This window comes from Elgaria multicarinata, chromosome 2 (assembly GCF_023053635.1).
Source record: "Elgaria multicarinata webbii isolate HBS135686 ecotype San Diego chromosome 2, rElgMul1.1.pri, whole genome shotgun sequence".
Taxonomy (NCBI): Eukaryota; Metazoa; Chordata; class Lepidosauria; order Squamata; family Anguidae; genus Elgaria; species Elgaria multicarinata.
Window position 1 is genome coordinate 35,983,814 of NC_086172.1, and position 13,070 is coordinate 35,996,883.

Below are 13,070 nucleotides of genomic sequence, written 5' to 3' on the forward strand. Positions count from 1 at the left end.
CCAACCAGCTGTCGACCAGGGACCAACAAAGCAGGACATGGTACAACCCCTCCCACCCATGTTCCCCAGCAACTGGTGCACCCAGGCTTACTGCCTCAAATACTGGAGATAGCACACAGCCATCAGGGCTAGTAGCCATTGATGGCCTTCTCCAGGAACGTATCCAACCCCCTTTTAAAGCCATCCAAATTGGTGGCCATCACTACATCTTGTGGTACTGAGTTCCATAATTTAACTATGTGCTGTGTGAAGAAGTATGTCCTGGATCTCCCACAAATCAGCTTCATGGGATGACCTGGGTTCTAGTATTTTGATACAGCAAAAGATTTTATGCAGGAATGATACAGATGCCTGTGCATCTCACAAGATGGTAAGTGTTAGAGGTGAAACTGTCCACAGACTAATGTAGTGCATATGTTATGGAATTGCCCGATGGTAATGCCTTTCTGGCTTGAGGTCTTAACCAGGATCAACATGATTCTGGAAACTTCACTTAATGAAAAATATGCCCATATCTTAAAGATACATTCCAGGCAAACGGAACTTGGCAGAGGGGCATGGTTTTGTAAGGCCACACTTGGCTTAATATATTATTCTGCAACACTGGAAAGCATATAAACTCCCATATATACAATTGGATCCAAGATCTAGTAACCTTAGCTGCCCATGAAAGAGCATATTTCACCAAATTATTTGTTTGAATATTTGATGTGTACCTCACATTTCTACCAAGAAAAATGGCACTCAAGCGGCTTACAATTAAAAAGGGAAACTTGATTAAAACAATAAAAAATGCATTAAAACACAATTAAAAATGCAAGAACATCAAAAATTAATAAAAGAAAATTACTAAGTTACTAAAAGAAAATATATTCCAACCAGTGTAGGCCAGAAAAGCTTGACAGAACTATTTTATTTTATTTTAATTTAATTTATCTTTTCGATACAACTATTAATTTATCCACTTTTTGTTTAATGAATCTGGTCATAGACATGAAAGCTTTACTCTTTAAATTCAAGATGACATGAAGAAGGGGGAAAACCTAAAAAGGTGAAGGGTTTACTGTTTCCATTGTATGGGAAAATGAAAAAAAAATCTAATAAACTGTTAATAACAGATTACTTTTGTAAACTGCCCAGAGAGCTTCGGCTATGGGGTAGTATATAAATGCAATAAATAAATAAATAAATAAGAAAATGAAAAAGAGAACCATGGTTACCACACCTTGGTTAACATTTGCATGGGAACCAGGGGCTAGGTTTAGCCTGTGGGTCACCAGTTGGTCACCTTTCGCTTTGACATAGAAAGCTACCTTATTTAGGAACATAGGAAGCTGTCTGGTTCTTGGTCCCAGTATTGTTGACACCTGTTGACAGCAGCTCGTAAAGATTTCAGACAGGTGGTTTTTTTTTTCCAGCCCTACCAGCAAACACCAGGGATCAAACCTAGGATGTTGCATAAAAAGCAGGTGCTCTACTTATTTATTTATTTATTACATTTCTATACCGCCCAATAGCTGGAGCTCTCTGGGCAGTTCACAAAAATTAAAAACATTCAAAGTATAAAACAACAGTATAAAACCATAATATAAAATACAATATAAAAGCTCAACCAGATAAAGCTATGGCCTTTTAAGCTATGGCCTTTTCGACCAGGCGTCCCCAACCTGGTACCTTCCAGATGTTTTTGACTTCAATTTCTATCAGCCCCAGCCTACATGGCCAATGGTCAGGCATGCTGCATCTTATAATCCTGAAATATTTTAAAAGCCCCAGGTTGGGGAAGGCAGTTCTTCATTTACGGGATTTCTTGGGACATCATGGTATGTTATTTCTATTTCTTAGGAAATTATGACTAGTTCAGTAGCAAGGGTTGGGAGATGCAAGAGCAACTTCAAACATCATTGCTGTTCCTGGTTGCACTGAATCTAAAAAAAAAAAGAGTTATTGCCCTAAAATTTAGGGCAAGGATACAAAGCGTCTTTTAGCCTGAGGCCTGAATTCCATTTTGGAGCAGCTTTCAGGGGCTGCATCTTGCTTTAGGAGAGGCATTTTTAGAATGGGGTTAAAAGCCAAGACAATCACCAAATGATCAATGGTTGAGGGAAAATGGGTGGTTGGGGTGGGGGCAGGGGATGACCCTGTTCAGACGACACATTAAGCCACTGTGGTTAAGCATTTAGAACTAAACATTATGGTTTAGTGTGTCATGTGAGCCATTCCTAACCATAGTGGCTACATAACATTCCTCCGTCTCATATCAGAACAGCAAACATTGTGATGGTGAAGTTGTGCCTCATTTTCCTGTCATGGACAATATGAAGTGAGAGTCTTTGACATGGCCTTCTGCCTTAAATGCCATATAGCTTTACTTTCACAGTCATCCTACCACTCACCAAACATTGGGGCAAAAGACAGACCTATGTCACTGTCCACATCCCGTTCCTTTCTTCCCAACTATAAGGCTGGAAGAAAGCCTGGCATGCTGGGATTTTTGCTTTTGTTCTCACCAGACCACCAGGAGAGTCTTCTTACAAGGAGCGACATTACACCCTCTCATTCTAAAGACCACAACACCCGCCAAAGTTAGTTAAGAAGAGAAAGACGTGAACAAAAGAGAGGCGGATAAGCTGCTCAGCAGTGGCCCCTCTTGGCAAGTGAAAAAAACTGCACAAACAGAAGAATAAAGTAAATCCCATAAGGAGATGAAGTAACTAAGGCCCTTTCGTTACCTCTCAAATTATTCATTCCTCTTTTAACCAGTAGTGTGGATACCTCTACTTCTTATGTTTCCAGGCAAAGTATTCACTCCCCTGACAGCAAAACACAGTGTGCTGGCCGTACTAAAATTGATTATATATTGTTGATGACACAAACAGATATGGATTAAAGTTCTCCCCCACCCCACCTTAGTCATATGGACAGGTTTCTTGGTGGAATAGTACACCTTAATCCCTTTGGGACAAAGCCAAGCCAAGCCTTCCTAAAGATCCTTTGTATGAAAGATATTCCACATGCTCTGAACAAATCACTGATTTTCACCATATTCCACAACTCACAGAGACTGTTTGACAATAACTAGATTTGGGCTTTGAGCACAGATAACAATGGACTATGATAATTTGGGAATGATTGAAAAGTATATATTTTGTCTTGGGTTGCAACTTTTAGTTAGTCAGTTACATTTTTAAAAAATATTTTTGATTGGTTTTTTTTTTTAAAAAAAAGCCTGCTCCAGATTAATGAGGCAGCATATTTTAAAAACGTGCTTAATAAAAAATGCAGGTGGCAAGCACTGACTTAGAAGATGCACCCTGCTTTCCTTCTTACAGGGAACAGAATGCATCTTCCAAGGTGGGACCTGCTGGGACTCCTTGCGAATATCTTTTTAAAAAAAGAAAAGAAAAGAAGAAGCTTTTTCTTCATAATTATTGTTTTATTAATATGCATAGTCATGTAGATTTGATTCTTCAATATATGAAAGCTCACATGAAGTTTGCATTCCTTGCATGAAGCCCTAGAGCACTGAGACTGGTGAGGACTGAAGACAGGGCCTTTTACATAGCAGCACTCTCATCGTGAAACTCCCTCCCCAGGAAGGTTGGACTAACATCCCATGAATTGCCCTTTAGATGTCTGGTGAATTCCGCCAAGCGTTTAATAGTTAATGCTTCTCTGTTTTTATTATATACCCTGGTAAAAGTGTACAAAACATTGTTCAAGCTTTCTGTAGTTTATGTCTTTTCTTTTCATTACTTTTGTCTTGAGAATTAAGAATATAAGAAGTACATTGTCTTGAGAATTAAGAACCTAAGAAGAGCCCTGCTGGATCAGACCACGGGTGCATCTAGTCCAGCACTCTGTTCGCACAGGTGGCCAACCAGCTGTCAACCAGGAACCCAGAAGCAGGACATGAGTGCAACAGCACCCTCCCACCCATGTTCCCCAGCTACTGCCTTTGATACTGAGTGGAGGGCTGATCCAAAACATACTAAAAAAAAGAAAAAAAAAAGAAAAAATGGTCTTGTTAATTGGGTGACAGCCCTTTCTTTGCCTTCTGGTCATTTGGCTGCTTCCTTTTTAAAATGTATAATGGTCATTCGATTATATATAAAGTAAGGAAGACAGACACTCAAAATTACACAGACTGTATATTTCTTTTCATGGAAACTCTCAAATCTCCCTGGTAAGTTTTTTCTACATTACATTATGTTTAAGAAGTACGTTTTCATCCAGGTTGACTGGCTGTGTGAAATAATTTTACATTTGGTTTTCAAGGAGAAATGAATTTCATTCAGGAGAGGATTAGGTTGTATTATAAGCAGATTTCCCTTATATTACCTTTAACAAATTCTGTTGTATCACTTTCATTATATTAAGTTAAAAAAACCACTCCCAAAATACAGAAACTAAATTAGATCTAAGGCAAAAGCCAATTTTGCCACTTACGAGAATAACTTCAAAGCAGAAATATTATGCCTGGACTCAAAAATTAGTGTAATTTAGTACTTTTCTAAATGATAATGTGATAATAAGTATTAATTCTTAAGGACACGATCCAATGCATGCTTGGATGTAAAAAGGAAAAGTTGAACAAATCCCAGCATTTCCCAGCCAGCTGTGTTGTGCAGCCAGTTACGTTGGCTGTGAAACACTGAGAGTTGTGGGATTTATTTATTTTTAATGTAAAAACACACATGGGATTGCACCCTAAGAAAATTAAGATTTGCTCCCAATCATGGTGAATAACAAGCAGATATTGATTTTTCATCTGTATTAGGTGAGCATAACAAAAGACTTTTGGCAAATGTTTTAGACTGCATTCAACATGACATTTAGAGATGGCACATTATTTTACTGAACAGAAGTTTACAGCCACTTTCAGAAGTACATCAACTTGAAGCTATACTGCTTCAGTCAATTACTAGTAATGAATAACTTCTGTACAGACATCTGAAACACTGCAGCCAGAGTATTTCTTATTATAATGAATTTACTTATGGATACTTCATTTGCCTATTTTGGGTAATGATCCTAAGCACAATTAGTTACTACAAAATAAGTGTTGGTTTTATGGGGACTTGCTTCCAGGTAATTGTGTTTAGAATCATGATATTAGTTAGCAAAGATTCAGAGAACTGTTGGCTATACAAATTATTTACTTTGATGATAATATAAAACACAGTATACTACAAAATGAGAGTAAAGAAAATTTGCCGCACTTTAACTAACATGGATTCAAATGTGTTAGAACTGCATATAAGATGCATCAGAATTGCATCAAGAAATCATTTCTTGCCTTATCTTTCTTTGGAAGAGTTCAATAATCAAACTGATATTTTTGGGTTTTGTTTTGTTTGTAATCCATGAATGAACAGGAGGTTTTAAGTGAAAAGGATGATACTATAGAGGAGGGTTTGAAAGGGCTTGAATACAGACGTTAGAGCTTTTCCAAAACCAATGTCATTTCTGTTTAGTATATGAACTACCTTTACATCTTGCCTCAAACTTTGCTTAATGTATGGACTTACAGAAAAATTACTAGGTAGCCATCTTTAGCAAACATAGATGGTGTCCCTCCCATAAAAAAACAAAAAAAATACTATTCCCTTGTTGCTGTAGAAAAGTTTCAGAATGATAAAGTGATGAGCAAGCAGTGTTCTTTCCATCTTACTTCCAAACTTGTACCCAGGGATGTCCGTGTCATACTTTGACTGAGATCCCCCAAGGTCCACAGTCAACAAACTTCCTATATCTACTATTTGGGGGGGGGGATGCCAATGTTCCTGAGAAAGAATTTCATCCAGTGACAATGCTTTCAGACAGTCAGACATAATATGTGTGAACATTTCATGACAAACCAAGCATGGCTTACTTAACAAGTCTAAGGAAAAGGGGAAAGTTGCCAATCCAACACACACACACACACACACACACACACACACAGAGAGAGAGAGAGAGAGAGAGGGAGAATGTAACTTGGCTGTTTCCCAAATATAAAATAATAATCATTTAAGTAGGTGTGCCTGTAGTAAATTCTGAAAGCCAGCCATTCCATGTTGTTGATTAACAGCTCTGTCATGTGCACACTTAAAACATCCCACTGTGCTCAAAAGCTCATCTCCCTCGTGAGAGGGTTTAGGGCTGCAGCCTTAAACACTTTTAAGTCAAACTGATTGCCATGTGAGAGCAGGTGTGGAAGTTTCTTTAAATCTTCCCACTCTTATCAACAGGGAAAGATGATGCTCTGAACTTTTCTAGAAGTCATCGTTCTTTCGGAATAACTTCCCAGCCCAAAGCTCAAGAGTTTAGAGTCTTTGTGTTTTCCTTCACGCTTCCTGAATACCCAAACCTCCCCCCCCCCCACACACACACACAACTCCAATCAGGCCAAACTGCATTGTCAGAACCAGATGGAGACAAAGGGTGGATATCCCCCTTTTTCTGGAGTAGTAGTAACCTGGAGTGGATAACTTTACAGCTTGTTAAACACTCTGCCAACCCAGGGTAAAAGGACTCAAAAACTGACCAGTAACAACAACCACCACCTCTGTGCCCCATCTATTTGGGGTTACCATAAACCAGACCAGAAGAGCACAATCCTACTGACCAGTCCTGTCTGGTAAGAGTCACAAGTAAAACTACAGGGGGAATAAAACCGAGGGAAATTCTGACAAAACTATGCGTCTCCCCCCTTAGCAACAACATCTCAACATCTTCCACAAAGCGACAGAGGCGAGTTGAGAGAGAAAATCTCCATTAGAGCGCACCGCTCTGAACTGTCCAGGACTCCCGGGTGCTGAATCCAGAATAGTGCAACCGGAGTATCACCGGAGGTGGGGCGGGGGGAAAGGGATGGAGGGTGGGGGGTGTTGGAATAGGAAAGGCCAACATGAAGTAATAGCAAATAAAATATATTTTGAAAACACACACACACAAAAAAAAACACCACCCTTACCAGAGTTTTGTTGCCGTTTTTGCTGAGAGGACCTCGGAAAACTCCCTTGATGTTGCGAAAGTGCCCATTGCTGAGGTGCGCCGAGCTGATGACAATGTAATAACACTCCATGGGGCAGCCGCCTCGTGGGCTGCAGCAGCCGTTTCCATGCACCCCGGGGGCGCCCGAGCAGCCAGGCACAAGGCGCCGGGGTGGGCAGGCAGGCAGGCTTGGCGGGGCGAGGCTGGCGAAGCGGGGAGAGCCGGAGGGGGGAAGCCAAGCCCCCCAAACACGGGCATGCACCGCTCTCCGGCCGGCTGCGCTCTCGCTCTCCCGCGCTCTCCCAGCGAAGGCGATGGCAGCGGCAGAAGCAGCCCAACGCGCCCTTCCGTGCCGCAGGGCGGGGGAAGGAGCGACCCCGCAGCAGGCAAGCTTAGCAATGGCAGGAGCCGGCAGGCTCGGACCACCACAGCCTCTCTCTTTCTCAGCGCGGAGCTGGCTGGAGGCGGAGGAGGAGGAGGGGGAGGAGGAGCAGGGGGAGCCTTGGCAGCCTCAGCATCTCTCGAGCTTTGCCGAAGAAGTCTGAGCTGCCGCCTCTCCCAGGCGCGGCGCTATTATAGCGCGCCGAGCTTGCCGCTCCGTCGCACCGAGCCAATGGCAGGGAGCCACTCTAGGCTGAGCCTGGGAGCTGTCAGAGGGGCAGTGCATCTGTCACACGCCGCCTTCTCTCCCCTCCTCGAACCCACCAGCAGCAGCAGCAGCAGCAGCATCCCCCTCGCTTTGGGCTCAAGCCCTCCACGGAAAAGAGCAACCGCCGGCAGGGGAGGGGCGCGCGCAAAAAGGGCAGCCCCAACAGCCGCTGCCCAGGTAAAAGCTAAGAGAGTGGGGGTGGGGGGAGCTTTTCTCTTCCTTTTTTTTTTAAAGGCAAGCGAGCCTCTGTCCCTGACTGGATGGCTGGCTGAGGGAAGCCTTCCCATCAGCTGCAGCGAATCCCCTCTGCCGGCATGTGACATTGGCCGCCGCCTGCCGCCGCTTCTCGTTCTCTCGTGCGTGGGATCGCTCCTGCCAAGTCCTGGCCAGGATCGACGGCCGCCCGCTTCAGGGTTTCGCGGCTTGGGGCGAGGGGGTTCTCCGCCTCTGGACACCCTGGCGGGGCGGGTGGGGGGACTGCTCCGCTGCCGGTTTCCCTGTTCCGAGGAGGTATACCTGACCATCAGATGCTGATGGGGTGGACACACGCAACGTGGCTTGCCTAGATGGAGGGAGGAGGATTTGCCCCAGGCCTCCGCACAGCGGGGGGGGGGGAACATTTTGTATGTGTGAATGAGACGACAACAGCAGCAGCAGCAGCAGCAGCAGCAGCCCAAAAAATCGCATTGCTCCGGGGGCCCCAGATATATCTGGATGGCCCCGCCTCCGTGTCTCCTTTGTGCGGGCTTCGCACAAACACCTAGGTGGCCGTTGATGGGGACGAACAGACGGGATGCCGGACCAGAGCTTCTCATCCCGCCCCCCCGGCTCGTTTTGCACCCCCGCCCTCGCCCATGGCCTGCCGCCTCCCCTCGGAAGCTCGGAGACCAAGGGCCGCCCCACCAGCAGCAGAGCTCAACCCCCAGGGGACTTGATTCCAGTGTCAGGGAGGGGGCAGGGCGGAGACGGACAACTCTTGAAATGTACTTCTGGAAGCGAGGTCCCCTCCTCCGCTTCAGAGTAGACGCAGGGGGCCTGATTCGGACCCCAGCGTCGAGGGGAGCTTTGAAGAGAGAGAGAGAGAGAGAGAGAGAGAGAGAGAGAGAGAGAGAGAGAGAGAGAGAGAGAGAGAGAGAGAGAGAGATGGCTCCTTGCCCCCACCCGGAGGCTGCCAAGAGACACTTTCCTGGGACCAAGTCCCATTGAACGCCACGGGGCTTCCTTCCTAGTAGCCTTGCGCCATGGGAGTCGTCTCTTGCTTTGGCCCTAGCGAAGGGGCTGCCTGGGAACGCGCACGGCGCGCCTCTCGGCGGGGCTGCCTGCGGCCGTCGTGTGGGCAGGGCTTTGGCAAGCGCGCCTTGGGCCGGCGGCGGCGGCAGCAGCCTCCCACTTCACTGCGGGCGGGCGCGCAACCAACCACGGCGCTTCCCCAGCCAGCTCCTCGGACAAAACGTTCTCCCTTCTGCCGCTGCCTTCCCTCGTTCTTTTATAGCTTCCCCCGCCCACCGCGGGCTCCTTCCTTCCTTCCCCCGCCCCCGCTTTTCCTTCCTTCCTTCCTTCCTTCCTTCCTTCCTTCCTTCCTTCCTTTTTCTTTCCTACGGCCTCGAGCGGCTTAACCCTTTAAGGACCACAGCAGATCGATCCCTTTCCCGCTTGCCCGGGTTGGGATGGAAGAGGAAGACACCCACCCCCCTTCCCTCGCCAGCACTTCATCTGACTCGCCGGCTCCCGTGGAGCGTACTTTATTGGGTATAAACGGGTCTCATTAGCAGGCACTTAAAGGGATCAATAGCAGCCAGCGGAAAGCCTGGGGACCGCTGCATCTTCAATGGATTTACGGAGACTTTTATTTCTTTCTCTCTAACCCGAAGATGGCTTAATTGGTGAAGGCAGATTGCGGCGCAGAGTCGCGCCGGCGTCTTTCAAAGGCGGGTCTAGACTTGGAGTTGGAGCCCCGGCTTGGCCGGGGTTTCCTTTCCCCTTGGATCGTGGAGCTGAACCGAACAGGTGTAGAACAGATCCGCAAGAGTTAGAGGGTAAAGGAAGAGAAAGTCCCGATGATGATGATGATGATAATGGACAAATACTAAAACTGTACGGTTAGAAGTCCATCAACAGCAACAACTGTCTTTATTTTAAAATAATAATAATAATAATAATAATAATAATAATAATGCTACTTATATCCGATGTGTGATGACTATAATAACACCTGACACTATCCTGTAAGAATACTATAGTCCTCATAGCAGCTAGTTTGAAATTTGGGCTGCATTCCTCTACACTTACCTGGGAGTAAGACCGGCCCAACAGCTTCAAGATGTCTTTTTATATATCATCAAGCAGTCTCTAAAGTGGTTAAGGACACAATCTTATGCATGTATAGACAGAAATCTGTCTGAGACTACAATCCTACATGCATAGGATTGCATTTCACCTTTTAATAAGCATGCTGCAATTGTATCCAATGTTACTTGGGAGCAAATCCCACAGAAATCAATGGAACTTACTTCCGAGTAGAAATATATAGGACTGCACCTTTAGGCTGATATCCGACACTTGCTTACCTGTGAGTAAATCTCATTGAAATCAATAGGGTATCCTTTTGAGTACATGTATATAGGATTGTTACTTCCAAGTAAATATGTATAGGACTGAGCTGTAAGAGAAGGGGAGGAAAGACAAGAGGGGACAGTTTCAGAGATGGATGGTTAAAAACGAAGAAGAAGAAGAAGAAGAAGAAGAAGAAGAAGAAGAAGAAGAAGAAGAAGTCCATCACACCATCCTTATAGTCTGCTGTTATGGTGAATTGCATGCGAAGGACTCAGATGACATCAACAATGTTCTGCTGTGATTGTGGTTCTCCCCCCCCCCCCCCAGCGATGCATTTTGGCACACGGAAAGACTGGCTCTTCCGGTAATGCGAAAGCACACCACTCAAACTTCAATATGCCGAGCCCATCTTTGGAGCAAACTGGAACAGCTTTCTATCGAAAGCAGGCTTCTGTTCCTGATTCAATCTCTGTATCATAAAACATCTGCCCAGGTTCGTTGCAGTAGACAAGGACATCTCACAAATGAGATTGTCACTTCACTTGGTGTCAGACAAGGATGTGTTCTTGCCCCCATTTTGTTCAACCTTTATCTGGCAGACCTCCCTGCTTGTTTGGCGTCATTACCATCGCATGCACCCAAGATTGGTTCAACAAAAGTTTTCGTTCTTCTCTATGCTGACGATGCCGTTTTGATCTCCCAGACTCGACTGGGCCTCAAGAGACTACTAAATGGTTTTGCCAAATACTGCGAGAAAAATTTGCTGACAATTAACTATTCAAAAACCAAAGTGGTAGTTTTTGCCAGGAGGAAGGTAAGATTCCCCTGGTCCATGGGGGGAAACAGAATCAACCAAAATGATGCATATAAATACCTGGGCATATGGTTTCATGAAGCTCAAAACTGGAGGGCACATGGCAAACACACCAAGAGCAAAGCTGAACAAACTATTGGTGCGTTATCCCGATTCTTCTTTGCGAAAGGTGGGAAATATCTACCGGCAGCCATCCGGGTTTACAAAGCTAAAATAGTGTCTCAGACTCTATTTGGAGCTCCAATATGGATCCCACACTTCAAAAGTTCTCTTGAAGGAGTGCAACATCTCTACCTCAGGCTTATATTCGGAGTCCCTAGATGTGTTTCCGGTGCTGCCCTCAACTTGGAGGCTGGACTAAGTACACTAAAATGCCAAGCTTGGATATTCACCATACATTACTGGCTCCGCTGTCACCTAACGCTCACTTCCAACTCCTTGGTTGCCAAAGTCCTGTTAGAACCCTCCGAATCTCACTGGTCTAGGGCAGTGGTGCAAAAAGTAACCTCAATAGGGCTATCCCCTTTTTTCCTGCTATCTCTGGACTTGGACAGCGCTAAACAGATCACCAAACAGAGTCTACTAGATATAGACCACCAAGGGCTCCGGGGAACTTCCTGGGGACCATGTTCCCCCCAATCACTGGGTCTCCCAGTCCCTTCTTGCAAAGACGGAATGCCATACCTGGGTTGGTTAACCATTCCCAAATACAGGAAGGCATTCACCCTAGCAAGATTTAATGTCCTCCCCTCCAAGTTGCTGGAGGGCAGATATAAGGAAATTCCACCCAAAAACAGATACTGCCCATGTAATAACATCGAGGTGGAATCCATTCTGCATGTGCTCTTCCATTGCAATTTTTACCAACAGGCAAGGAAAGACCTATTATGTCCTATTATGCAACGTCTCCCTGGACGCTCCCCTGAGTCACTCCTGATTAGTCTACTTCAGGGCTCCAGTAAATCTACCACTGAGCAGGTGGCCAAATTCCTGAATTTGGCCATCCGCACCAGATCTCTTATGGATGTCTGATTGCAATAAATCCACAGATTAGCAATTTTATTATCTATATATCCCTCCCTTTTTTCACTATGTTAGGCCCCAATAACCCAATTCTGTTCCCTTTTCAGAAACCAACAAATAACAATCTAGTATCTTTAGTGGTTTTGTAACACTCCCTCTTTTTTATCCCTACTTTGTACTGTTTTATATAATGGTGTATCTTCTTATTTTATATTGGTCTGTTGACTGTAAATAAAGAAATACAATACAGCATGTATTTTCATCCATCATTTTTAATCTGATGTTCTGTGGGCATGTTTTCAAGGGGCAGTATTGCTGACGAAAGAGAGGAGTATGCCTTTTCTCTAGCGGGCTGCGTAGCTTCTCTCCCCTCCCCTTTCCCTCTATGCTTTTCAATAAAAGGGAGTTTTAGTTGATTAATCAATTCATCTATGGATTAAATTTACATGTGGGCTATAAGTAATCCCTCTGGAGCAAGAAGAGGTCCCATTGAACTCTATGTTCTTACTCCTGAGTAGGCATTTTCACCTTAAAAATGTGGAAAATGCACCCTCCTTGCCAGCAGATAAAGATAAAGAGATCCAAATTGGCACAGTGATAGCTCGTAAGGAGGGCTTTCAGCATACCAAATTTGAATCATATTGGGTCATCCCTTTATTTATGATTTTTTAAAATTTCTTCCCTTAACTAAGGTGACCATATGAAAAGGAGGACAGGGCTCCTGTATCTTTAACAGTTGCATAGAAAAGGGAATTTCAGCAGGTGTCATTTGTATATATGGAGAACCTGGTGAAATTCCCTCTTCATCACCACAGTTAAAGCTGCAGGAGCTATGTTAGAGTGACCAGATTTAAAAGAGGGCAGGGCACCTGCAGCTTTAACTGTTGTGATAAAGAGGAAATTTCACCAGATTCTCTATATATACAAATGACACCTGCTGAAATTCCCTTTTCAATACAACTGTTAAAGATACAGGAGCCCTGTCCTCCTTTTCATATGGGGCGTTGCTAGACCTGCCGGGATAAACCGGCAGGGAGCCGGGGCGACGGCGCG

General features: G+C 44.8%; 1 protein-coding gene across 1 annotated transcript in view; it reads right to left on the bottom strand.

Moving 5' to 3' along the window:
* ZNF804A (zinc finger protein 804A) overlaps positions 1 to 7,069 on the bottom strand; it is a 247,718-nt gene extending 240,649 nt beyond the window's left edge. The window contains exon 1 of the mRNA XM_063118583.1: positions 6,959 to 7,069. Coding sequence (XP_062974653.1) covers positions 6,959 to 7,069 — 111 coding nt within the window. The remainder of the gene's footprint in view (positions 1 to 6,958) is intronic.
* Between the last annotated feature and the right edge of the window lie 6,001 nt (positions 7,070 to 13,070).